The sequence below is a fragment of the Atractosteus spatula genome, chromosome 9 (genome assembly GCF_055471065.1).
Source record: "Atractosteus spatula isolate fAtrSpa1 chromosome 9, fAtrSpa1.hap1, whole genome shotgun sequence".
NCBI lineage: Eukaryota > Metazoa > Chordata > Actinopteri > Semionotiformes > Lepisosteidae > Atractosteus > Atractosteus spatula.
Genome location: NC_142714.1, coordinates 43,242,953 through 43,270,656, shown reverse-complemented (window position 1 = coordinate 43,270,656; position 27,704 = coordinate 43,242,953). Strand labels below are relative to the sequence as shown.

Genomic DNA, 27,704 nt, shown 5'->3' with positions numbered 1-27,704 from the left:
GTGCTTTTAGTACAGCAAAAAATCCAGATTTGCTGTTAAAAGCAGGTTTTTCAAAGCAAGGTGACAAATGTGAAATTAAATCAAATGGCAGGCGTAGGGCAGAAGTGTTAACTCAGCTGAAGCTCCTCAATGCAGGGCCACATGGTTATAGATTTTTTTTCCCCAAACATCCCCAGTTAATTGGGAAAGTGTTTGCATTTTTTTCCATCTCCCATGTGAGTTTTGCTTTCACCGCAGTGCCAGAGTATTTTGTCATCGCTGGTTTTCATGACTTGTATTGGATCTCCCAATATTTTAAAATCAGGTGATTTGCTATGTTTTTATGTGTATGTTTTTTTTTCCAGTATCAGAATGAGAGCCGACAGGATGAAAAGGACAAAATGGTAAGAAGTATCTTTATTTGCATATTCCAAATTTTTGTCTGAAATATGTCAAATGAAAAGGTAGTACACCGTTTTCGGTTGGCAGCTCCAGCAAAGTCCTTTATATAGCCCTTTCACCTATAGGAATGACTGGGGCTGCCCCACATTGCATAAAGAATGCTTGTTTGGTTTTTCAAAATTATTTTACTTTGGGATTTGATTCATTTGAGCATTTCTGTTCAATTTACAAATAATAAAAGTAATATAATTCTTCTAACTGGTGTTTTTTTCTTGTCTCAAGGACACCCTGCTCAGCTGCTTTCTTAGTATTGCGGACCAGGTTTTGCTTCCTTCTCTCACTCTGATGGACTGTAACGCTTGTATGTCAGAGGAATTATGGGGACTGTTTAAACTGTTTCCTTACCAGCACAGGTGAGGTCCTTCATTCTTGTACATAAATTAAGTAGATGGAAACCACAGAGGTGCTTCCATTATATTCTTTGGTAGCCTCATAGATGATGTAAATTAACAAGCAATCAAGATGTTTAATACAGCTAGTTCTGCCCCGGTTTGGGTTTTTTCCTTTGTATAATTTTGTCCTTTGGGTTGGCGTCTCCAGTCATAATGAAGCAGAGTCTTTAGTATAGCCCTTAGAGACTGCCAGTCTAAAAGCACGAGATATCAGAAAGTGCTTTTGGATACATGGAGCTTCGGTTATGGCAAATCCAGTCCGTAGTTAAGCAAATTGTCTTGACTGTTTGTTTGTTTATGTGGCTGCTAAAAAAAGTAAATGAATCAATTCTGTATTTTCATTTTTTTTCCCAATTATTTCACTTTGACAATAATGTACTCTTGGTAAATTAATTACACGGCTTGCAAAGCTGTAGTATGGTCCGATTTGATTTTTGTTGCGCTTCTGTTGAACTTATCATTACTATCAAAAAATGAATTTTCTAGACCAGTGCCTGCTCTTGTCAAGACTACCTTAAATTATTGACCTGTACCATTTGACAGAGATTTGCTTTGTCTTTCTGGATACTTGGCTTAAATCCAGTTTTCATCCCAAGTGGTTCAGGCAAAAGCAGATCTTGTAGTAAATGGAAAGAGATGTATCTATAGTTCCTGTAATCATTTACTTGTAAGCTACAGATATGATCTGTCGTATCCTTGTCCTTTGTCTCTTTCAGGTATCGATTATATGGACAGTGGAAAAATGAAACATACAACAGCCATCCTCTACTTGTCAAAGTCAAAGCCCAGACAGTTGACAGAGCCAAATATATTATGAAGTAAGATTTTTTATAATTTAATTTTACTTTTTGTGCTAAAAACTTAATTCATTAACCTGTAGATAAAGCTTTTGGCAAATACTCTACAAAATGCTTGTAAAGTCATTGACACCTTTTAGGTGAAATCTCCCATGAAGTAAAAAAAAATACTGATGCTAGCTACAATGCCTAACTTGAAATAAAAAGGCACTTAAATTTTCTGTACATGCACGGCAAATCCATTCATTTATTGTCAGCTGTAACAAAATGTGCCATAAAAATGACTTTTAGTGATCTCAGTTCATAAGGGTGTTGTTGCTACTTGTCTGACTACACAAGCACAGGATATCACTGAATGGAAGGTTATTAATGTTGCCTTTTAAGTATGTTAGGTGAATATGTAATGCAGGCTTGTAATGATATGGTGGACACGATTGTAGATCCATTATGTGTAAATGTGTTACACTTAGTTGCTGGTAGCTTTCCAACCCCTTCCTTTAAAACCTGGAAAATGAATGGGGAAAAAAGGTGAAGGAAGAACAAAGGGCAGTGTCATCAAAATGATATAATGGTGAATGTATACGTGTTCATTAAAGGGGGCAGTGAGGTAATGTCATGGGCAACAAATTCAGGAGGGAAGGATTAAGTTGGATAACGCAGAGATGGTGGTACCTCATTAGCAAGGCACATTAAGCTGCCCAGTATGACCGTTGGGCTTTGACAATTTAAGATTGAGTTTAAAGTTTAAATCTGTGTTTCAAGGTTTGTATCCTCTTGGAATGAATAACTCCCTCAGTGACTAGGGCACTGATTCTCCTTGAAATCTGTACTGTGCCGTCAATTTGCAGTGAGGGCAGGTGCATCATTAATAACTAATCTGTACTGCAGAGGTGGAAAATGGGTGATGTAGATTAAAAGGGGGATGCAATCAAGTTTCCATACACTTTCCTGCCTGACTGTGCTTTTGATTAAGCCACCTGACTTGCTTTTGAGCCTCTGACAACAAATTGCTTTGTGAATGGCTAAGTATTGGGTGCCCCATCTTGAGCTTGATTTATGGAATGCAGTGAAGCACCATGCCATTTATCAGACCACCTTACTCAAACGGGGAACTAATCTGAGGAACTGTTAAGATTTGGTGATGGTGTGCCTGTCAGTAGTGGCTTTTTACAAACCCTTTAGAAATCAGGGAAGTAAAGAACATTTTTCACAGCTTTGAACAAATATTCTTCAACAATATTGTTCTTCCCTGTGCTAGGGTGTCTTTTAAGCAGGTCAACTAAGTAATTTTCAAAACTGAATCAGTTCTGTCCCCAACTGTGATCTTAAGTGCCTCTCTTAGGGTTTTTTGCACTGAAACTTACCGTCATAGGTAATGACAGAGGAGACTGAATGTTGTTTAAATATATTTTCTATCTCAAAAAATTAATTTTCTTTATGCAATGTTTGGCATTACAACAGTTTTTAAGGAACAAATTACCTAAACTAAGCGATAGGTATATATGTTTATTAGTTGGTAGACTATGGGATTGTAATGTGAGTCCAGCATCTTGATTAGTGATTAGCATCACCAGTAAACTCTGCTTGAAGGACTGATAATCTCTGTCAGCACAGGCTGTGATAAGTGAAATGGACTGCATCTTGTTTTGTATTTAGCAGACCTTAACGTTTTTAAGTGGGAAACAAAATTGGCAAAAGGCAAGGATAAAAGTATTTTGTATGACAGAAACACTTAAAATGTGAAACAGTATTTGATATAAATAAAAATATATTTCTACAACCTGCTATTGGTGTTTGGCACCAGCTTCCTAATGAACAAATCAAGCATGTTGGCCCTTCAATCACATTCACGAAGAAATATAAATGTTTCCACTTCTTGAACCAGAAAGAATATTTTTTTTGGATAACATAATTATGCGGTATTTATTACTGTATTAAAGATCTTTTCAGATCAAGCGAGCGACACTAGAGTGGTCTAGTTTCATTAGTTAAGTTGCTGAGCTCCCTCAGGACCCTTTCACGCTATAGTCGGACGTGATCAAACAGGTCCTGTGATTGGTTAGAGGTAAAGGACTGCAGGGAACACTGTATGCAAGATGCATAAACCAAAGGCACCTGCAGTGTGTGTAAGCTCTGCGAGCTCGGACAAGGTGTGAATTGAATACCGGCCGATGGCTCTGTCCACATTTTCCCCCACAGTCCAAACAAATTAGCTTGGCATGCCAGATCTGACCCTGTACTCTAGGTATACACTAATTAAGATGTTCTTACTCCCTTTCTTGGAATGTGGTTATTTTGTTCATAAAATGGTTCCTTAAACTACTCGTATACTGTTCTGTTAATCCTGGGTACCACATATTGCTATAATCATTATTCTTCATTTGTTGCCTCTCTATATACTGGATGAATGCTTTACTGGTTTATGCCTTACGTTCTGCAGAAGCACTGCAGGGGACAGAATCAAAGACTCACAGATCATATTTGCAGTTTTGCGTAATGCAATTTTGATGTGAGAGACTTTTCAGAACTTCTTACTTGCAAATAGTCAGGTTACAAGAAAACAACATGTTCTGTTGTTTGAAGCTTTTCAGTTGAATTACAAAGTAATTCTAAACCTGCATGACGTTTTCCAAATTTAAGAGCCCTTTCCTGCAAACAATACATTTTGTAACACCTGTAAATCTGAATTGCATGTAGGCATCACTCTCCTTCTGTACTTTGCTGTAAATTTTAGCTAGGCTTTCTTTTGTCCTTTTTTCTTTTCAAAGTGGTAAATGTGTACTTTAAGTTTAAAAAAAAATCTACCAAAATGAAAAATGTAAACTCGCCGAATTGAAACCAAGTGTGTGTACCAATGAAGAATAATTTTATGAATACACAAACATATAAATTATGTGACCTGCTAAATATATTGTAATTTAATTAAAATTTAAATATACAGTTGTGTAGCGATAACATATACATACATTCTGATAAAATATATTCACATCTTTAATTTGCCGTTATTTTGTCATCCTACATACACCTTAAGAGTCCAAAAAGTCCCCCAGTGAGATTTCCCATTAGGGTTCAACCCCTGTTGAAAACCCCTGCTCTAAGTCACACTGTACTTTACATTTTGTGTTTTCTTGCTATTAGCACCTTAGCAGCGTATTTCAGGCTTCTGTGATCCTTTATGTTCTTTGCGCTGTTGTAAAGTGGCAAGAGTTTCTTGGGGTGGACTTGTCAGGTCTAGCTGCTCACGATGGTAATATCTTCCATGCCGATAGGAAGAGAAACTTGCTTTGCATGTAGTTTTTTATTTTGTTGTTTATTTTCCTCAGCCTGGCCATTTAAATCGAAATTGTCAAAAGCAATGGAAGTTAACCTTTTTCTTGAGCCCTCTGTGTCCTTAAAATATATAATTATGCAATAATAAACAAATGCTTATTTACGTTTGAATATAAATGTGCATTTGTTGTCAGTGCTAACAGTGATAAAAGTCACAAAATCTCGCATATTTACAAATGTCTAATAAAACAAATAGGCTTTTAAGGAGCACTGCCTACCTTTGTGTTAGAGGGAGGTGCTGGTGCAGAAGGGTCACGTGCAGTGAAATCCTTTTGTGGGCAGAGAAAGGACTTGATGAATTGCTTGGGACTGCAGTGCTGCAGTAGTGTAATGCTGGGATCGGTGGAGCGGAAATGATGCCACATGCATTTGCGGGGATTATAGATTGGAAAGCTAAAAGAGCTGAAGTGCTGAACAGAAAATTGAAGTGCCTGCTACATCCCAGACCGATCAGATTTATCTGAACAAATTGTTGTGTTTATTCACTATGAGTTCCTGGCTCCAGCATTAGAATGCTACTTCATTATTGAAGTTAGCAATGAATTGAGGAAGTGCATTTGTCATACCTGAGCTTGCCTTTGTCTTGCTTCCACCAAGTGAGAGGGCAGCAGGGTTTTGGCTTCTGCACTGGAAACATTTTAATTACCAGGCGTCCTACTGAATGAAGCTTAAAGATTTTCTCTGAAAACCTTTGACCTATTTTTTTTTGCTTTCCTCTCTCCTTTAATATATTCTTTCTAATCCCAGAGCACAGAACTGTCTTTGTCATGTTAAGCCTCAATTGATGTCCTTTTCCCACTTTCTAAGGACTTTGAGACGTGGAATTCAACTTCCTTAAGATGAAAGGATGGGAGAATTATCTTTCTTTATTCACTCATCTGATTGCTCATAGCTCATTTTTGGCATCAGTAAAGCAGTTAGCCTTGGACCTTGTATCTGAAAAACAATATGCAATATTCTCAAAAGAATCAAAACGGTTAAATACTTCTTGATTTAAAAAGTGTTTTTGTTCCATCAAACCCCTGCTATTCATAACTAAAAATCCATGCCTTGTGTTTAATGCTACCTTGAAGGTCGGGGAGGGGCGGAGGCTATTTTGTTTCATACTGATGATTCATGATTTTTCATAACATGCAGTTCATTGTGCTATGAAGGTTAAGAAAACAATGCATCCTGTAGTCACACATAGCTACTTATACTTGGTTGTGCAGCTCAGAAATACAGTGAAAAATTCAGTGTTCTCATGCTGCATTTTAAACAGTACAGAGCTTTGCTTTATTTCAAAAGATGACACCGTCATGGATGATCACTTTTATACAGTTAGAATATAAGCTCTCCAACTAGGACACATAAAACGTTAGTATAATGTTTCTTGACTACCCTAGGTAGCACAGGCATTCACTGTTTTATGAAAACATTTACAGGGATGCAGACAACAGTCTTTATTACCAGTTTAGCTGTCTTTTTATCTTGTATAAAAAAAAACTGGGGTTTTGATAGTAAAAGTAATCATCTTCTATGAAATTCTTTCCCATGACCACCAATCAGTGTTCTGTCTACACTTGTCTGTTGTAACAGACTTCCAAAATGGGAAAGGATTTATTTAAGACAACAGTATTTCACTATGTCAGATGTGATATGTAGGTACAGTGTTAAAAGTATAACTAATAGACCATTAAAAAGTCATGCAAAATCAAAGCCAATCCAAAAATGGTAGAATTGATATTGTGCTGTTTCAAATAAAAGAAGGAAATGCAAGAAAGAAATCTCCTTGCTAATGCGTTAGTCCTCTAAATTATATCCCAGAGTGATCCCCTTTAATTTGGCCTTTCTTTAGCTCTTTATTTAAATTTCTGTGAGGTTTGCGGCACACTGGGTTTTATTGAAGTGTCAGAATCCTGTAGGTGACAAAAAGTAATTTGTGAAAACCTGCCCCTGCACTCCTTCATAGTGGAAGCATAATTAAGATACCTACATCTGTCTCTTTGCACTGTTTTTCTAGGCGACTGACCAAGGAAAATGTGAAACCTTCTGGAAGACAGATTGGAAAGCTGAGCCATAGCAACCCCACCATCCTCTTTGATTATGTATGTATTTTATTGCCTTTGGCAGATATAATTGAGCATTGGAAGATGAATGAGTGAGTTTCATGTAGGCCTTTTATTGCTGCTGTTGCAACATAAATTTTCATTTTTCCCAAGATTAGGAAGTTGGTTTCTATTTGATAATATTGACCCAAGCACAGATTTCTTTTGTCGGGATTAGAAATATGTGGCTAACATTAAGGTTGGAGTCAACCACAGAACAAATGGAGGCATTACTTATGTTTTATTACTAATATTTAATATTCATTTTAAAAGATGATATAGCAAATCTGTTATGGATATCTTGTCCATAATGTTTTAATAATGCCATCTTTTAGGTTTCACCTAAACACATGTAGATGTTTAATATGTAACCCCTTATCAAGTAGATCATACTGAAACCTGTTATATATAAAGGCTTGTGATTAGCAATGAAGAATGAAAGAAAAAATAGAATTCGGCAACTTTGAATGTATTTGCTGTCTTTTAGCTATTTGCTGTTTGTTTCTGCTGTCTTCAATTTGTCACTTTTATATTTTAATATTTTTTGTATATTTCTATTTTTTAGTATAGGCATTAATTTTTTTTTAGTTAGTAATGGCCATATTGATTCTAGTGAATTAGTTCACTAGAATATCATGGCTTCCGCATATTGGATGAATTAATTTTCCGTTAAACCTGTAGTTCAGCAGCAGTTTTTCACCTCAAAGGTTAACTTTGTTTCGTTTACTTTGGTGTTAATATAGTTAAACTAGTTTCTTCTCAAATATTGGCTGAATGTTCTAATCTGTTGGTGCTGGATAATGCAGCAGCTATATCTGAGTTATTTAAACCAGTGTTAAATGCAGACAATGGCACAGAAGCATCAAAATGTCACATTTTATAATTTAAATTTAATTGAATTTTGGCTTCCCTTTTGATGGAAAAAAAAAACATGACTACACCCAGTACAGTTGTTTTCATTTCTTTGGGGTTCTTAGAAAAAGTCCTGAAAATTGCACAAGCGCTGTTGTCTGTCTTCCCGATAGCTTTTAGGTCAGTGTTTAGTTCAATTGTTTCAGGTTGGCCAGGAATCACCAGATGTCTTTCATCTCCATCAAGTTTCAGAGCTTGAACTCTTGTGTAATTTCTAATATTTCCAAATAGTAAATTACTAATATTAAGATATATTTCTTAATAGCTATTAATATGAAGTATTTGGACCAGTATTTTTCAGGCTTTCTTTGAAATTGCCAGCAAATTACTGTAGTTTAATTTACAACTTTGTCAGTGGTGAAGGTGAAGCAGTCATCTTTTTTATTATAGGTTTATTGGTTTGTCATGGAAATTTGAAGCTTTGTTTGAAAACTGTATCCAAATCAAGTGTTCCAGGTTTTGTTGGGCAACTTAAAACAAATTGATTTACTTTGAGGTAAAACTACCTGGGATGTTATAAGCACACCTTTATACAGTTCAAAAGGGAATCTCTTTGAATTGCAATTTATTGGTTTGATAGAAAATAACTCAAAACAAACTAAGAAAAATTGTATTAAGTACAGCCCTAGCTGAAATGCAAGCACTGAAAACAAAAATAAACAAAATATATATAATCAATTAAAGTATTAGTTCTGCATAAGGCTTGAGTAATAACAATCTGAATTTTATGCAGAACTGCACAGATGCTTGAGTCAACCAGGACTAGGAATATGCAGCCTTTCTATCATTATAAAGTAAAGGTGAAATCCTGCTTGGATTCCTAACTTTGAAGAAAAGTCATGGGCTTCCTCCATGGAGATCTCAGAATGTATTTTTAAAATTGTACTCTTAGGAACCTTTCATATGAAACATGCTGGGACAGATTGTGTCTTTTACTTGACAAAAGCTGACACTGCTTTTTTATTAAAGGTGTGGTCATTAAAATGTATTTGCACATCAGAAAGAACTTTCAAAGACAGTTCAGACAAAATGAAGCATACCTTTGGTATTGTGCACAAAGCATGAATAAAATATAAAACCAGAAGTTTTGCCTTTGTTCTACTTTTGACACCTGTTTTTTAGCCTAGGCCATATCAGCCTGATTATTTTATCCCATCACTTGAAATCGCTCCCTATAACCTGAAAAGAAATCTGCAGTAAATTTCTGCTAATAATACCTAATATGCTCAGCAAAAGACAGGGTATTTAATGTCATTTATGCATGTTAAAAGTGAAGGTTTATGGATAGATACCCACTGTTATGCTTGAATTCCCACCTTAAATTTAGAACAGATTTAACCCTGACCTATTTCTTTGTAGAGAGTTAAAATAATCACTGAAAAACATGGAGCAATCACTCTAAATTGGCATGTGACAAGACACTTCATTGGTATAAAGAGCTTCAGCTGACCTGTATTCTCTTTATATTCAATTAAAAAAAAATGCTGCAGCATTTATTTATTCCTTTATAAAGTATTTTTGCACTGAGAATTTTTTAAGGCCTTATTGAAAAGTCTGTTATGTTTTTTAGCCAAGTTTGATGGTGCTTTTCTTTATTGGGGTGTAATTTTGGGCTGCTTGTTTTGTATTTCAGATTTTGTCTCAGATCCAGTGGTATGACAACCTCATCACACCTGTTGTAGATTCCCTGAAATACCTCACTTCGCTGAATTATGATGTCCTGGCATGTATCCTTTTGTGGGAGCTTTTTAATTTTGTGTAGTTTATTTTATCATGCATAGCACTGTTCATTCATGACCACGGCCTCACACAATGAGTGACTTGGAGCCTGGAACATCATACTAAAGTCATCATACATAATTCAATATACACGCTGAAAAGTGATATGGAAAGTGTAGGAGTAAACGAAGGCTATGAAATGCATGAAATACATCCTGCTTTTTGCAGTACTGCTTTTCACATAGTTGAAGATTTCAAACTGCATTTCTGCATACTTTAATGTAGACATTTTTCTCTCCATAACTTTCTTTACAATCTGGATTATTAATCATCCAACTGTATTGCATATCAAAATTTTCTGTCACATTGTCATCCATATTCTCAAATTATGATAGAAATACCGTTTCGTAATCTGCTCTTGACATCTTTTTAGGGCTTAAATTCTCACTTGTCATCCTGTTCGCTTAATGGTCTGGTATTAGACAACTGTCTGACTGTTCAGAGTCTGCAGACTGGAAGGCAATAGCTAATGTCAGCCACAGGTGAGGGGCTTTTGAATTCATCTGGTGGTGTTAACATAGCGGAAAGCTTTCTCTCCTTTACTCTGAGCCCTCAGATTGTATTATCGAAGCACTGGCAAATCCTGAGAAAGAGAGAATGAAGCATGATGACACCACTATTTCTGCTTGGTTACAGAGTAAGTGGCTTTGTGATATTTTCGAGTGATTTGAGTAAGACACCTATTCAAGTCAAAGATGTGATGCATCCTTCAGTTGCAAATTACAAATCCAGTGCTTGTTGTCAGCTTTTTGTTTGGCAGATGCTTCTTCCTCCTTCCATGTGAAAATACCATTTAAACTACTGATCTTGTAATTTGCAATTGGTGGGCATCAAAATTGTAATTTAATCTGGGCCCGTGTTTGAACGTCAAGTTGATCGTTTATGTAGGAGTAATATCTTGATTGTTTAGCCTGAGTTAGATTATTTATCAAGTCAAGTTATTTATGTTCATTGCCCTTTTTAGCATTTTCTGCTAAGGTTGAAAAATAATCATTGTTTTTAATGTTTTTGGTTTTATTGGCATATGCATCTGTCTCAAGCAAATGCTTTGTGTTTATGTTTTCGTAGGTCTTGCAAGTCTCTGTGGTGCTGTTTTCAGGAAGTATCCCATTGAGCTTGCAGGTCTTCTGCAGTATGTTACAAATCAGCTGAAGGCCGGGAAGAGGTACCCTGTTGAGACTGTCGTATCATTTGTGCTTCTTCACTGCTTAGCTGTCTAGTGCAGCGTGCGCATGAGAGTTGTTTCAGTGAGGCAATACAATTAAGGTGTCAAAATGATAGTAAGCAAAAGATCTCTGATTTCGAAACTGCGTCTTCCAGTGCATGGTTCAGAGGAAATGCTGCTCTATACATTTCCTCCCTTATCAGCAGCAGAGCTCCCCCTCCCCACACACACGCCACAGGAAATGTACTTCTTCTTAGTATCAGTAGTTTTCATGCAATAATGAGGATGTGACTGATAATGGGATGCCAGATTCCAATTATTTACTTGTAGCCCAAGTTAATTAGCTTTTAGGTTTATCTTTGACGCTGTTTACTCCTCACAATCTAACTCTTTTGCTTCAAGTTATCTTCCTTGGGACTCTTCACAGTTAACCTCCTGGTGATTGGGGCTCATTCTTCTCAAAGAAGCACTTTGTTTCCAACATTAGGGTCAGGACTGCTGATGGAGATGTCTGTGAGGAGTAAACACACAAGACCCAGATAAAGAGGGCAATTCAGTCCCTGCATTTTATAATACAGATTGCATCCACTGGAGTCTGTGTGAAGCAAATTGTTTTCTCTTGTCACTGTTTTCTTCCGTTTTAAAAAAAAATATTTTAAGACTTTGAAGGGGTCGTTGCAACAAATGTAAATAATTGAGACTTTAAAAAATGGTGTTGTGTGCTCACGATGTACAGATATGAATAATTCATCCAAATAGAGTGAACGCTTTTATTTTGTTCCATTTGTTTTACTCTGCTTGCCATAATGAATTAACTTCTGTGTATATTTATTTTAGTTTTGATCTGCTGATTCTCAAAGAAGTAGTGCAGAAAATGGCAGGAATCGAGATTACAGATGAGATGACAATGGAGCAGCTAGAAGCCATGACTGGAGGGGAGCAGTTAAAGGCTGAGGTAAATAATAAATAGCATTTGGATTTATATTGTTCTTTATGTACATTGGACATTTCGCAGTTAGTCTCCTCATTGCTTTTTCTTAAAACTTACTGCAATGGTGATAGATGTAAAAATGTTTGCTGCATTAGAATTGGACAAATTAAACAAACAGTGTAAATTAATACCAAATAAGCATTGCAAATAAGCAATGCTGTGTAGTTAAGTACTTTACAGAAAATAAAATTACATTCTGTAATTTTCTTCTGAAGTTTACGACACTTGCAGGCTCTGGAGTAGCTTGACCAGTAAGAAAATCAGAATGGTTACAAACAAGAGAAGGCCATTTAGCCCTCTTGCTCATTTGGTAATTAGTAGTTATGCAGCTGGTTCTTGTAGGGGGCCAGTGTATCTGCTTCAACAGTCTGGCTGTGGACTTGTTCCATATTCCCACAACCAAGCCTCCTGTTCTTAGTTTTAAATGCATTCCTATATATGTTTCACTTGTATTCCTTGTTTTTGTTTCACTGTTGATTCTGAAGTGTTCACTCCTGCTGCCCAGATGTTGCTTGTTCAAGCCTGGCACATGTCTCTAGCTGACTGTGACTGGGATTTTTCAAGCAGCAGTGCACAATTGGCTGCTGGGCTAACGTGGGTGTTATTTAGACATTTCCAGACCACTACATGGTTGCTGTTACGTTAGTGAGAGACACGAAGCTCCTTCAATTGGATTTAACTCTTCTGTAAGACAGCTGTAGTGTTCTGTGTCAAAAGATAAGGAGGAGCGTTTATGCAGGGCCTCAATTTTCTGCATAGTCACAAAATGAATTCATAGACGTGAAGCCTGTTTTTTTTAAAGTAAACTGACAGTAAGAGATTCATCAAACTCTACAAAATAGAGTTTCCCTCCTGTTTCTGCACTGTACACGAATGACATATTGGTGCGGAACATCTCTCTGTGTAGTGACCGATATGTTGAAAGGAGCAATTCTTTATGTTTCAATGCTGTCAGTTTGGAGTCTTTTAACTCCATTTCCTCCATTCATTAGGGCACCGTAACATTGCACAAGGAGACCTAATGTATAACGTTTTGACAGCCTCTTCAGAAAACTAGGCATTGAACCGTGAATCACAAAGTCATTCCCCTGTCATTTTGTCTTTATTAGCAATTGTTTTAAAACTTACTGTAGACGTGGTTTCAAGGAAGTGAGTTAACTTTTGTGGGTTTTGATGATACTGATTGCGTTTGGTTTGTGCTTCGTATTAGGGTGGCTACTTTGGACAGATTCGGAACACAAAGAAGTCTTCCCAGAGGCTGAAGGACGCACTTCTGGACCATGAATTGGCTCTTCCTCTCTGTCTTCTCATGGCCCAACAGAGGAATGGAGTTGTCTTCTTAGAAGGTGGCGAGAAGCATTTGAAACTTGTAGGGAAGCTCTATGATCAGGTAAAGTGGGTGGAGAGTGAATTGTGCATTTTTAAGTTAGTTATTATTATGATGCTAATAACTATATAAAGGCCTTTACATGTTTTAGTGCTTGTGACTTTTCACATAACTAGCTTAGGTACAGCATTTATATTGTTGCTGGGCATGACATGTTAAGAAAACACCTTTTAAAAGTTGTTTAAAACAGGTTTGACATTTAAAGTTAGAAATGTTGATTATATTAGCGGTTTGTGTGTGAGAATGTGAATTAAATGTCTGGTGTTTTATAACAGTAATTTTGTGTTTTGCAGAAAGTAGATGTGAAATCGTAGTATGTCTGCATATAATAAGGAGAACAATGTAGTTTTTTATTGTCAAGTCCTTAGTTTGTACTGATGTTTTTTTCTTGGCCCTCTGGAGCAAGCCACAAACATGGCATTAGCATGGCCCTGGAAAAGATTTTAACGTTGACCTGATTTAATGTCATAATAGGAAGCAGTTTCCCTTTAGTTCTCTACATTGCTGTCTCGTGGTATGATTCTTGACTTTTATGAGTTCTAGGATGCGTGCTACCTCTTGGTCTGCTAATACCTGTAATCTATAGATTTAAGAATTCGTTGACATTTTTCTCTTGTGGTATTAGCCTTGTGCAGCCATTTTGAGTTGTATGGCTTCAGGCTTCTTGCTAATATGGCTTTAGGCCATCAAAACTTTTTTTTTGTGCGAGCTGTGTAGTAGGCTTATAGCCAAAAGGCAGCTTAAAGCAGTCAAAGAACTGAAAATCAACACTGCTTGTGCATGTGTGTAAAGATCACCCCTTTGCCTAATGAAAAGATCCCAGGTGTGATGTTTGATGGCACCAGAAGGCAATTCTAATGGTTTATTGTTTGAAAAACCTTTCATATTCAAATTACATGCATTTTAACTGCAGATGGGACTCAAGAACTAGCAATTAAAGATATTGCAGTGCATGGGAATGTAAAAAGACAGGATTTGAAGGCTGCAGCGATATTGGCATTTGTTGACATTTATCCATAAATGATTCAAATTGCAGCGTTTGGAATAATACCACTTTTTTGTTTTTATGAATTTTCAAAATGATTACTCAAGCATTGCATTTAAAACACTTTAGTTCAATGAGAAGCAGTATTATTTGCATCTTATTCCCAAACTGGATGGAGATTAAAGCAGTTTATCAAAAGCCACCCAAATGTCCAGATTCTTAAACAGTATTGTTTATCTTTGAATTTAAAATCAAAACTGAAATTAAGTTCAATGGCATAATGTCTGACTTATGTATAGGCCTAGTGTTGTGCTTTAAAACAAGTCTCTTTAAGCTAACATCCACATAATTAGAAAACAGAATAATTCCTGTTTATCTAATTATTTTCTTACACATTTAAATTTTTAGTATTTCTAGTTTGTATTTAAATAATTTTTAATCACACTGGAGAAATCCATAACGCTCTTTAGAAAAAATAATTATTTAAATTATAATATAATTATAATATAATATATATAATATAATTATTAGCATTCTTTAATTTTTTTTCAAATATTAAATGGGAATATTATGTTTTAACAAAGAGGGGGTATATCAATATTTTTTGTTTATAATGCATTTGTTTGTATGTTGATTTGATTGAACTTTCTGTTTGCATTTTGGGGAAAAACAGTTTATCCTTCTTCCTCATATGTTAATTTATTAACAGTTTAACAACAATGTAAATATAATTTTAGTTAACTTCTTGTAACAATTTCCCCATCCCATTAGATCATACAAATCTGGAAAAAGCTCTGCTTTAATTTGTATACAAGCTGATTAATGGTTTATTAATCAGTTATGATTAAATTAAAGGAGTGACAGGCAACTTTTCCTGTGTCATCTTGGTAACATTTTAAAACCCCTTTTAAGACTTAAGAGTTATTGTCTTGCTTTTCATGTTGGCTGCTGGTTAAGAGGCCTGTTTGGTGGGACTGAAGGCATATAATTAGATTCAACACGGGTTAAGTCGGTCCAGACCTTTCCAGGATTTACTTAGGCTCTAATGGATTGTAAATATGTACAAGAAAATAAGTTGTTTTTTTCTCTTCTGTTGTTGTAAACAGAGGCTAGAATAGCACCGTTGTAAGACTGGCTAAGATCTAATAATTAGGGTCAAACTATAATAGTGCAATACTCCAGGATAACCTTATTTTCATGGGAAATGTGACATTTGGCCCAATTATAGGAACAAATAGTTTTTTTTTTACCCTTCAATGTACATTTTCTTTAATTTGACATATTTACATCCCATTTTTAACAATTAAACTGGGCTGTGATATTCACATTAATTACCATACCCAGTTAATAATTGACAGGCATCTGAAAGGTTTGAGTTACCAGCTGTTACAGTATAAAGTTGCTGTCTCTTTACTTAAACAAATCTAACATGAAAATGGCTATAAATGAGAGGAGGCCTTTAGGCCCTTCTGGCCTGTTTGCTAATAACTAATTGTATGTAGGGAGTCAGTGGCTGGATATCTTGTTCCATACTCTCACAACTGTTTGGGTAAAGTAGTGCTTCAAGTGCTCATCAAGAGTTTTCACTCATTCACTGCTTATTCTGAAGATGCAATACCATCGTAAGCTTGCTCCCACGCACATTGAATTTTTCACATGTTCCCTGTGTGTAAAATGGAAAGGAATTAAGTTTACTGATTCTTAAGAGTTAAAGCTACTGCACTCCCCATCAACTTTTTTGAAAATTTGTCATCTTTATTTTTTTTTATTTTATCCCCCTATTACAGTGCAGTGTGGCAGCTTGAAATGTTTAAAAAATAAAATGTTTCGATTTTATTCATTTAAGAGAATTACATGAAATCCAAGAATGACTTGCAGCTGTGCAAAGAAATATTTTTTATTTTTATTTTTGCCTCTAAGCATAATATTATAAATGATACACGAAAGGTTGTCGAAATGGTTAACTAATTGATTTTCCTTTTCTCATTTAGTGCCATGATACACTTGTACAGTTTGGTGGATTTTTAGCCTCTAATCTCAGCACCGAAGATTACATCAAACGAGTGCCGTCAGTTGACGTGCTGTGTAACCAATTCCACACTCCCCATGATGCAGCATTTTTCTTGTCAAGACCTATGTATGCACACCAAATTTTGGTAAGTAAAACCGATGTCTTGTTTGCCTGCCAGACATCATAAAAGTTATTGCTTGACTGCTGGTTTTGGTTTCTCTAGGCCTGAGGGTTTAAAAAAAGGTTTTTCCTTCTATCTGGAAAGAGCTGCCTTTTCATTTTTCAGATGTTCTGTGCATGCACTTCACTTTGCAGACTGTTGTCAAAGCATATCTTATGATCACACCTGACACTCTTCATAAAACATTTTATTTTCTCTGAAGTGTATTTCTTCTTATCTGTAAAGACATCAAAAAAAGCCTGGCAAAATATTTCCAGTTTCTTGACCAGCCTGCAAAGTACCATGCATTTTATTCATAGATATACTGAAATCCAGAAGATTAGCAGCTTTAGCTTTATTTGAAATGCATGAAAATAGACAGTTTGCTGTGACTGGTGATGTTCACTTCTAATACATGTTACCACTTACAGTCCAAGTATGATGAGCTGAAAAAGGCTGAAAAGGGAAACCGGCAGCAGCAGAAAGTTCACAAGTACATCACGGCTTGTGACTTGGTGATGGCGCCTGTCCACGAGGCTGTGGTCTCCCTGCACCCACCAAAGGTCTGGGATGACATCAGGCCACAGTTTTATGCCACCTTCTGGTCACTCACCATGTATGACCTCGCTGTGCCTCACAATGCCTATGATAGAGAAGTCAACAAGCTCAAGGTTCAGATGAAAGCCATCGATGAAAACCCAGAAATGGTATGTTCTCCTAAATCGAAATTTAAGACAGCATTTCAGATTTAGCTTGAGGTGCTGTCCTTTAATGTTCCCGTTTTCATCACCACTGGGTGATGACAAGTTTCGTTATGTTGCATTAACACTCTGTGATGACTACAAAAGCATGCATTTTTTCTTAATTAAATCGGGTGCAATAACTTACTTGTGATTTATTGCAGATTTCATATTTTCTCTTTTTAGTATTTTATTTTTAACTAGTTTTCTCAGAAAGAATAAATAATACTGAAAGGCCAGGACATGTAGCTGTGTAGCAGCTAATGCTGATGCTAGTCCTAATGCTGAAAGGCCAGGACATGTAGCAGCTATGGAAAGAACGTTATTGGCTTTTGATATTTGAATCTTTTCACACTTTCATATATAGTGTTATATTTCTTTTGTGTGAACCCTGCAGCCCCCAAACAAAAAGAAGAAAGAGAGGGAGCGATGTACTGCTCTGCAGGAAAAATTGCAAGAGGAGGAGAAAAAACAGATGGAGCACGTTCAGAGAGTCCTGCAGAGGTTAAAGCTTGAAAAAGACAACTGGCTTTTAGCAAGTAAGGGATGCATGTAGTTTCCTTGAAAGCACATCACATAAATAAGAGAAAAGAGTTGTAAAATTAATGTGAAGAATAGATGCCAAATAGCTAAAAGTATATAGGTTAGCAATCTTGGTTCCCATACCTGCATGATTTCAAAATTTGTACAAAAAAATCTTTTTAACTAAATCTCCATCTTAAGAACTGTTTTCCAAATGTAGAGTTCCTCTGTGCTGATTTTGATTCAATAGAGATTTTGGCTCTATTGAATAAGGAAGTAGCGATGATCATTTGAGGCTGTTTTCAACAGTGTAGATAGTGAACGGTTATTGCCAGTGAAAGAGGGTTCACATTATACTTGCAGGAAGTGACAACAGAAAAACTACACAGAAAAATAGTTTTTAGGTTGGTAAATTTTTTTTAGTGCTTTGGTATCCGTTTCATAGCTTCTTATGAAGCAAAACGAGTTCTTAATAGTTATTTGTTGAGAAAAAGGGTTTTAATGGAGAAACTGCTCAATTACAGTTCAAATTGTATTGTTTGTAAATAAATTAAGCAGGTAGGACTTCACACTGGGTCTTTAGGCTTTGGGGGTAACTAAAGAAATGGCTTAAAAGGTAGATACAGAAGGCAGCAATATGTAACGCTGAAGATATATGTCTTTGCCCCTGGTGTTCACAGTGTGTTCCTGTGATTTAAGTTTTTTTTTCCCCCTGCAGAATCAACAAAGAATGAGACAATCACAAAATTTCTGCAGCTGTGTATATTTCCTCGCTGCATCTTCTCTGCCATTGACGCGGTGTATTGTGCTCGCTTTGTGGAGCTGGTTCACCAACAGAAGACCCCAAATTTCTGCACCCTCCTTTGCTATGACCGGGTAAGTGCTGCTCTGCAAGTAGTTTTCCCTTTGCATTTTAATCTTATTTATTAAGGTTTTCATAACTTTTAATGAGTCTCAGATATAGGATGACCCATTTAGGAATTGTGGGAGTTCAAAAACATGACCATACCCTGTGAGTAATTAATAGCATTAATAGTTTAATGACTACTTGTGTCACTGAAATGCAATACATTCAGTTGGAAAGGAACAAGTAATACGTTTATTCTATGCTGAAAAAAAGAAGAAAGCCTCCTGAAGAAGGCTCCACGGCCGAAACGTTGTGTTTTCTTTCTTCTTTTTTTCCAGCATGGAATAAACCTATTCCTTGTTCCTTTGCGGCCTAGACATGCTGACGCAGCTACCCACCTGAACTAATACATTCAGTTGTGTAAGGATTACTATGTAATGCATTGACACCCAAAGAAGGCTCCACAGCTGAAACGCTGTTTCCTTTCTTCTCTTTTCAACATGGAATAAACCTTTATGTGTTCCTCTGTAATACATCTCCATTTAAGCAGATTCAAGCAAATGTAATTTGTGTATTTATATTGTTCAATATCTAATTGATCTAATATCAAACTGTTTGCAGTTGTTTTAAAAAGACTGTTTGAATTTTAGGTTTTTTCAGACATTATTTACACTGTAGCCAGCTGTACAGAAAATGAAGCCAGACGCTATGGGCGGTTCCTCTGTTGCATGCTGGAGACTGTGACTAGGTGGCACAGTGACCGTGCCATTTACGAAAAGGTAAAATTGAAATCAGTTAGCCTTTTCTACATATATTTTGACTCTCACTCTGCCAAAAATGGACCCTTTCCAGGATAAAGTCTCTGCTGATGGCAAATATAATTTCATCTGTATATGGGAATATTAAATGTGTTTACTTGATCTCTTTGGAGTTTCAAAGGAATAATTGTTTTTAGTTTTATATCGGTTTACATACTACTCTAAATTGTCCATGGCTTTTTGACACATTTTAAGTGTGGTTCTCATGCAAAACTAAACATGAATACCTGTCCAATCCAAAGCTGGTCCAATTTTATTTAGTGGAAAAATAAGTTTATTTTTCTCAGGTACCTGATTTATACTGACATGTTGTATTAAGTATTGTTTAGTTTATCACGGTGGAGCTAGTGTGCAGAACACTTGTATGAGCAACACATATGTAAAAGGAAGTGCAGCCTGAGTTAAGTTTTTGATCTTTTTTGATCATTGTGCTTTTATACAATACAGAGTGTTGGTCTTAGCCATGTTTCTGAACGTTGGGCTTGTAGGTAGTCCTCTGGGCAGCTTTCACTAAAACATTATTAAAAGCCATGAAATCTGAAGAGTTTTCTGCTGATGGGCTTGGCAGGCAGCCCATTGCATGTCCTAGCACTTCAAAAGCAGATCTGTACAGATTGTTCTTTACAGTGCTTTTACAGTTTTGAATATGAGACTTTGGGCTGAGCTTTACCAAACACCAGATGCCTTTTGAACCCCCTTCTGTGAATATACTCTGGTACATAGTTGCTCTGGTAATCTGGGACAGAGTAAACAGAATTTGACCCATACAGTGCTTTAGAAAAAATAAATTACTATTTGATGCCTCTTGTCATAGCTTGAAGAGCAAAAGAGCAGCACTGTATAGCCTTTTTCTGTCTGATTACATATGAACATTGTAGGGGACATTTTTAAGCATTTTGCTTGATTGAACAGTCAGGTATATATATAAATTGTTTTGTGGCAGCATTGTATTGAGTTGACAAACATTTGTTTAATTTTCAATGTCAGGAGTGTGGCAATTACCCAGGGTTCCTCACAATTTTGAGAGCAACTGGCTTCGATGGAGGAAACAAAGCAGATCAACTGGACTATGAAAATTTCAGACACGTTGTTCACAAGTGGCATTATAAATTAACAAAAGTAAGTTTTGTTCAATTTTCTGTCCTCATTTGAAGATGGCAGCTGAAACAGTACTAGGGTTACATTTTGAACTTTAATTATTAAAAGGAATGTTATGTTGGTTATGGTTGAGAGCATCACATTTCCTTAAAATATTTCTAAGAGTACTTAATCTTTTTTTGGTTAAATGTTTGAGTAAAATAACATTTTTAGATTTCATTCTGGTTTTTCTATGATTGTGATATTTGCTATTTTCTTTGCCACGGAGAATGTTTACTGGTTCTCATTTGTAAACACCAGAATTATAAATCTGCCACTGACCATTTTTTAGTAAAACACCTTTGTCTTTCAAATTGAACTTTTTTTAAACTGCAGTCAGGATTTTATTTATTGTAGTGTCTGTTTAATTTTATTTTTTAACCAGTTTCAGAGTTAAGAGATATTTCTTCTTAACCAAAGGCTAGTAAGGACTTTAGATGTTCTCATTCAACACCGGGTAATTAAATTACGTGTTAAGACTTAGCCAGGTCAAGCAGATATCAAACAGATTTATGGGCTCTAATTATAACAGCACAAGATGATGAGCTTAAGGTCCATTGTCTGCTTTTGAAGTCACTACGTGCTCTTTAGCATCTGTAGAACACATAGTGATATTTAAACAAGCCCATGAAGATCAGCATAGGTTAATTTCACTATTACGGAAGTTTTGGTTTGAATGAAGCTGTGGGTAAGCTTTAATATTTACAAAGGTGCATCTCACAGAATTAAGAATTTAGCTCAAGGCTGCATTATTTTATTTTTTTTCTAGGCTTCTGTGCATTGCTTGGAGACTGGAGAATACACCCACATCAGAAACATTCTTATAGTTCTGACCAAGATCCTGCAGTGCTACCCCAAAGTGTTGAATCTGGGCCAGGCTCTGGAGCGTAGGGTGCACAAGATTTGTCAGGAAGAGAAGGAGAAGAGGCCTGATCTATATGCATTGGCAATGGGGTAACAGAGTGAAAAACAACTGTGTGATTCTGCAGTGTATTATATAATGCCTTTGTAAAGCATCACAAAATAACCAGCAGTTTGCATGAACACATTTCTGCTCTTCATAAATAGATCCTATTTCAAATTCAGTTAAAATGCCAGCTATTTTAAGTCTATGGTCAAGTGAAAAGTTATTTGGGCATATTATATGTTGATGAGGAGGAACCTTAGATTTTTTTTCAAGCTTTTCACAGGGTTTGACCTCCTGACCACTGACAAAGATTTTGTAGATTTGTCGAGCACTTTAAAGATGAGCTAGTTCTAAACACAGCAAGGCATCTTTTTTTTTTTTATTTGGTTTGCAGTTTGCACTAATGAGAGCAATTACAGAAGCTGAGTTGTGTAAGAATCTTTCTGGTTGGTGTCAGTTGAGGTTTACAGATCATAATTACAGGAGCTAACATTCTGGCTTAAAACGGTGTCGATTTTTCTCCTAATACTGTTCTGTAATTGTGTCTCAGGCCTCCTGTTCACGTCTGTTGGTCGTATTTTACAGCAGTCAATTCTTTGTGAGATGAAATGGCTGGATAAGGTCACGACTGTTGTAAAGTATCTCATTGTTGGCTAATGAAAACCATTAATTCAATAAGTTGATTTGTTGGGATCACGCCTTGTTTTTGTCCTGCCTTGATTAAGTGATCTTATCATACACTCACTTTATGATGTCCTAAGCAATTTAGAAGCAGAATGAGCCTTCTGCTTCTATATTGCTTTAGGCGTCATAAAGTGAATGATATATTGAGAGATATTCAACACACGTTTTCTTTTAAACACTCATCTTTTAGTTCTGAATATTATGAATATTTTACAATTAGGGCATTGTTTCTATTTTGACATTTAATTAAGTACAATACAATTTGAAAACAGTCTGGTAATCCGATCTAGAGCGGTGTGCGGTTACAATTTGTTATAATCAGTTTTCTGTACAGATATTGAATGCACACTAAAGTAGGCAAAAATTAAATTCACTTTTGCTTGTTTACATGTTTTGCTCAGTTTTACAAATATATAATTGAGTACTTCTGCAGAACAGCTTTGCTTAAGATTTGAGTGTCTAGCTTAATGTCTTGATGTCTCTGTCTTTAAGGTTACTAAAACACAAGGGATTAACTGTCAGATTCCTTATTTCAGTTAGAAATTAACACTGTGCTGAGTGTCATAGCTTTTGCTTTAAGGTCTGCAATTTAAATGACTGGATTCTTATTTTTTAACTACATGCTTTTAAAGCTCTTGGCGTCTGTCTTTACTTGAAATATGTACTAATAAGTATGTACCCATAGTATATATTATTTTAAAGCAAAGCTATGCCTTTGAGATGTTGTATTGAAAAAGGGAAATTCATGCTATTGAAAAGAAAGTATACTAATTTTTATTTAATTCCTAAAATTATGGAAAGGATTTAATTTGAAATCAAATAATATTTTCTCTTGGCCATGATATTTCTGTATTGTTTGAAATCGAACCTATTTTCTCAGTTCTTGTACCTTAAACCAATAGCTTCTCTGGAGTTAAAATAACTCTTCCCTTAGCAACCTAAACATTCCATGACAACCAGCTGAAAAACAGTAAACTGTGCTTTAAGCACATTTGTTTCTTTGTGTCTTTTAAATTTGATGGAAAAAATGCAACTGTTGCTGTCTATTAAAGGTTATGAAATCTTGATGTGTGCATACACATCTCCTGCTATATAGAGTCTTGATAGCTGCTTTGAACACACTCCTTTCAGTTTTAGATAAGGGTGCTTTCTAATGTAAACTAGTTTTGTCTAAAGCTTTTAAAGCCTTTGATCATTTCTAACCTAAACAAGCCTTAAGAGTTACTGTGCTTTCACTGGTATCCAGAGTCAATAATAAAGCCTGCACAGGAGCTGGTAGAAAAAACAGTAGTCATGAAATTTAATGGCACATGTAAGCAAATAAATTTGTCTGACTTTTTTTCTTCTCCAGTTTATTCAAGAGAAAGCAGAAAAAAGCCTTCCATTTCCCCATCATCTTTATCCTTTAATTCTTACCTTTTCCTGTCATATGTAGTATAATGGCCCCAAACAAATCTGAAATGAGAATTCATGTAAATATCCCTAAACCTCAATATGCTATTGGTACTTCCTTTTCGTCTACTAACATCAAGTTGTTTTCGGTTGTAATGCCTTTTGATTTTTTTTTGTGTTTGTGCCTTTTTTAACCACTTGTGCGACTTGCAGCTATTCTGGCCAGCTGAAAAGCAGGAAACCATACATGGTCCCTGAGAACGAGTTCCACCACAAGGAGCAGCCAGTGAGGAGTGCCACTCCTGCTAACCTCCAGAATGGACCAGGCAGTGCAGGCAAACCTGCAGCCACCACTGCTACCACTGGCAAACCAGAAGAGGGAGTCACAGAGGAGACAGGTACGAGTGCTATAAACATGAAGCTTCAAAACTTAAGAGTCTGTATATCTAGTATGGTGGATTGCCTTACAGCACACACATACTGGGTTAGCTTTGGTGCCAGACAGTCTTTTAGAACACAGAGAAACACTGCATATCCAGGCTTATCATTTGATGAAATGGTTGTACATTTATGTATTAAATAGAAATGTCAAACTTTGGTCATTTTTTTGTCATAAAATTGAAGAGAGATTTAATAGCTCTGATTTAAAGACGGTTTTGCATAAGGCAATTTTGTAGGGAAGATTCACTGTTTATTTTACATTTTTTTGGTAATTAAACATTTGTTGGAACACTCCCGGAATGGATTAGATTCTATGAGTATTAATTACAAGTAATGTAAAATAACACATCCCCTGGTTCTTGTGGTGTTAAGTTTACACTTTTTATTTCTCCAAAGCATTTATCTCCTTTGAGCATGGCCCTATTTTTTTGGTGCTTACGTGACGAATCTTGTGCATAGGAAACAAGTCTAAGTAAAATGTCAGGAAGCAGCTTCTGGTATAAATGTTTAAATAATTCAGATCTTTAAAACCCCCATCTAGATTTCATTTAGATTTTATGAATTTTCTATTTCATTTTAAGATTGGACATTTAAGTCAGATGTAAGTAAACCCCAATCTTGTTCTTTCCTCAAAGTGCTGTCCTTAATCTTTTGCACCCATTGTAAATTGAATCTCATCTCATAAAGAATCGCATTCTTCAATGATGGGATAAGAAGCTTTAGTACTTAATTCAAAAAAATTACATGCTAAGCCATAATGTTTAACATTTGTGCTGTTACTATAAATATACATAGTTTTCTTTTAAATTAGGGAAGCGATGCTAACTGATGCCAGCTCTCACAAAGGTGCTCATTGCTGTTGCAGATAAATTGAAGGAGAAATCCCAGGGTCCTGTAAAAGCAGCAAACAAAACCAACAGTGCAACTACAAAAGTCACCACCAGCAATGGAAACAGTGCTCCTAACAGGTAACAATAAAACTAGTATTCTTATGGAGGGTTCATCACACATGATTTAATATCGGGGAAAAAATACTTTTCTCATGAAACAACATTGACGTTTTGTCCTGTAGTGGAAAACATAAGATTTTGTTTTGGGAAATGTTTTTCGATATAATCAGTTCTAAACCTGAGTATACTTCTATTTTTTTAGCTAACAGAATGGATTCTGTTTTAAATGTCTATTGATCACATAAATAAACAATAAAACTATCAAATAAGAACAGGTTCTGTTTTAGATCCGGTATTCGTAAATTAATTTTATAGAATTATTAAAGTATTAAGAGGAGTGGTGCTTATGAAACTTACATTGGCTATCAGTGTAAATGTATTGTAAATAAAAGGATTAATCGCCTTTTGAGTTTTCCACATTTCCTTGTGTTACAGCTTGGAATCATTTTGTATGCAATTAGGATTTTATTCCACAAAACATTCTATACTGTTGAAGTGAAAAACACAATTCTGTTGATCCTCTTGAATTAATTATATATAAAATGGAAAATAACTGATGTCTTAAGTATTCACCTCCTCTGCTGTGACACATCTGAATAGGCTCTGGTGCAACCAGTTGTCTTTAGTAGTCACATAATTAATTTTAAATTGTTCAATACATTTTAAAAAATTGACAATGTTAAAAGGTTCACTGAGAGTTAAGGGACCAAAAGTAGCTAATGAGTTCAGGCGTGCCTGTGGGGATTTTTTCATACGTTTTACTAAGCACGACTGACATAGTCTTCCCTTTGTATTTTATGTGAAATTGATTAACATTAACAAACATTTAGTTTTAAATGACTTTTAGCACACCAGTATTTACATCTTAAAGGTATAATTTTGCAGAACTGATTGTATTTGCAAGTTATTGAGAGTGGACCTGGAATACATCTCCCCATTTACATACATTGTTAAGGAGAATAATTTTTTAATTCGTGTTTTTGAGGTATGAGGCATCCATTAGGAGTGCATCTGCCATGTGAATTGAGAACTACCTATTGTTGAAAAACTATTTTTAATAGAAACATTGGAAATATTGTTTGCTTAAACAAGTATAACATTACCAATTATGTCTTGCAGCACTAAGGCTGTCAAAGAGAAGGAAGACAAGGAAAAAAGTGGGAAGGAGAAAAGTAAGGATAAGAAGGAGAAAACACCAGCAGGCACTCCAGAGGCCAAAGTAACAGGGAAGGAGAAACAAAAGGAAGAGAGGTTGGGCAAAGACGACAAGGCTAGGGAGACCAAGGAGAAAACACCCAAGGCGGACAAGGAAAAGGAGAAACTCAAAAAGGATGAGAAACCCGGCAAAGATGACAAGGTCAAGCTGAGCAGCAACACCGAGTTCAGATCTTCTGCTGACAAGGAGCCGTCCAAGGAAAGAGATATAGCCAAGGAAGCCAAAGTCAAGGAGAGCAGTAAAGGTGAAAAGGTTGCAGCTACTGGGTCCTTGAAGTCACCTGTTCCCCGGTCGGAGTCCTCAGAGTCTGAGAGGGGTAAGTGCAATAAAGAGGCTTTTAGAAACCTTTTCAGAGTGAAGATGTTTAGATCAGTCTAAGTTATGAAATCAACCAGAATAAATCAATATTTTAATTAATGAATGGGATAAATATACAGGTTAAACTGTTTTCATTCTTCAATTGGACAGATACAGTAACACGTTGATCACCCTCAGTGAAAAAGATCACTACAGTAACTTGCCTTTTTTTTACTGAAAAGCTTTACAATGATCCTGGTTATGTAGCTGAGGGAGAAAGAAAATGACTTTTAAAAACTGTCAATTTCATCAAAACAGGCGAATTAATAAATGTCGATTTATTTATTGCAGAACTAAAGCGTCGAAAACTTGACACCCACTCTTCACCATCGCATTCCTCCACTGTTAAGGTTAGTATAGCCTGAGGAAGGCAGCGCCCACGTTTCTTGCCTTTCCGGTTGGAAAACGAGTGTTCTTCCAAGTGTCCGTCTTCCTTCAAGTTGGTGATGGAAAGAGCGCACTGGAGCCTCTGGATTCCTATTTTAAAGGGAGAGGATTAGAAAAAATCATTTCATGGACAATGTTTTTGTAATGAATATTTTTATAATAAAATACCTTCAAGGACCTAGCAGAATATTGTATATAGTAAATGCTCCTTTTTTTGAGTGTAACCGTTTTCAAGAGCGCGTGGAGGAAAATTATCTCGGAAGTGCCTGAATATTTTTTTTACAATTTGCAAAGTCATTTTTGTACATTTTTTTCCTCCTTTTTGATTTTTGGAGTGTGATATTTGCTTCAAGCAAAACGGCTTCCCAGTTGAAAAAAAAATGGAGCATTTTTATTTGAATTTTTTTCCTGCAAGCTGAGATTAAAGAATGTTTCTTGATGAAGATTTCCTGGATTGCGCACAGAATTTACCCGGATATTTCTGGATACAGCAGGGAGCCAGGATGAGCGCGCCGCCGCAGAGTGCCTTCTGAGAAGGAATTTCGTTTAAGAAATCAAGTTCCGTGATTGCTTCTCCTGTAGTTGTCTTGCATTATTCAGTCAGCATGCAGCCTTATGTTTTTACCTTCCCCACAAGAGGGTGTGAAGTGTGCCAGTCCTGTGAGCCTGCATTAGAAATAAAAGGCAGCCAGACCTTCCAGCAAGCCAAGAAAAAGCCATGATATACCACCAGCAAAAAACAAAAGCCAACAACAACAAAGAAAGTGGGCGTAGCCTTCTGGAAGGATCTCCATAGCAACTACTCCACTGAGCTTTTTTTAAAAATTTCTTTATATTCCCTAACACTCAAGAAGTCATTGAGTTTCCCA

At 36.0% G+C, this 27,704-nt stretch overlaps 1 protein-coding gene across 2 annotated transcripts in view; it reads left to right on the top strand.

The window, feature by feature from the left end:
• thoc2 (THO complex 2) overlaps positions 1–27,704 on the top strand; it is a 66,946-nt gene that overhangs the window by 18,984 nt on the left and 20,258 nt on the right. For both annotated transcript variants that reach the window (XM_088926128.1, XM_088926129.1), the window contains exons 13-32: positions 345–383; positions 664–794; positions 1,550–1,651; positions 6,963–7,047; positions 9,593–9,686; positions 10,295–10,375; positions 10,807–10,903; positions 11,741–11,858; positions 13,105–13,284; positions 16,258–16,422; positions 16,869–17,144; positions 17,575–17,716; positions 18,418–18,575; positions 19,197–19,325; positions 20,352–20,483; positions 21,271–21,455; positions 23,698–23,882; positions 24,791–24,893; positions 25,995–26,407; positions 26,740–26,798. In XM_088926128.1, coding sequence (XP_088782254.1) covers positions 345–383; positions 664–794; positions 1,550–1,651; positions 6,963–7,047; positions 9,593–9,686; positions 10,295–10,375; positions 10,807–10,903; positions 11,741–11,858; positions 13,105–13,284; positions 16,258–16,422; positions 16,869–17,144; positions 17,575–17,716; positions 18,418–18,575; positions 19,197–19,325; positions 20,352–20,483; positions 21,271–21,455; positions 23,698–23,882; positions 24,791–24,893; positions 25,995–26,407; positions 26,740–26,798 — 2,874 coding nt within the window. The remainder of the gene's footprint in view (positions 1–344; positions 384–663; positions 795–1,549; positions 1,652–6,962; positions 7,048–9,592; positions 9,687–10,294; positions 10,376–10,806; positions 10,904–11,740; positions 11,859–13,104; positions 13,285–16,257; positions 16,423–16,868; positions 17,145–17,574; positions 17,717–18,417; positions 18,576–19,196; positions 19,326–20,351; positions 20,484–21,270; positions 21,456–23,697; positions 23,883–24,790; positions 24,894–25,994; positions 26,408–26,739; positions 26,799–27,704) is intronic.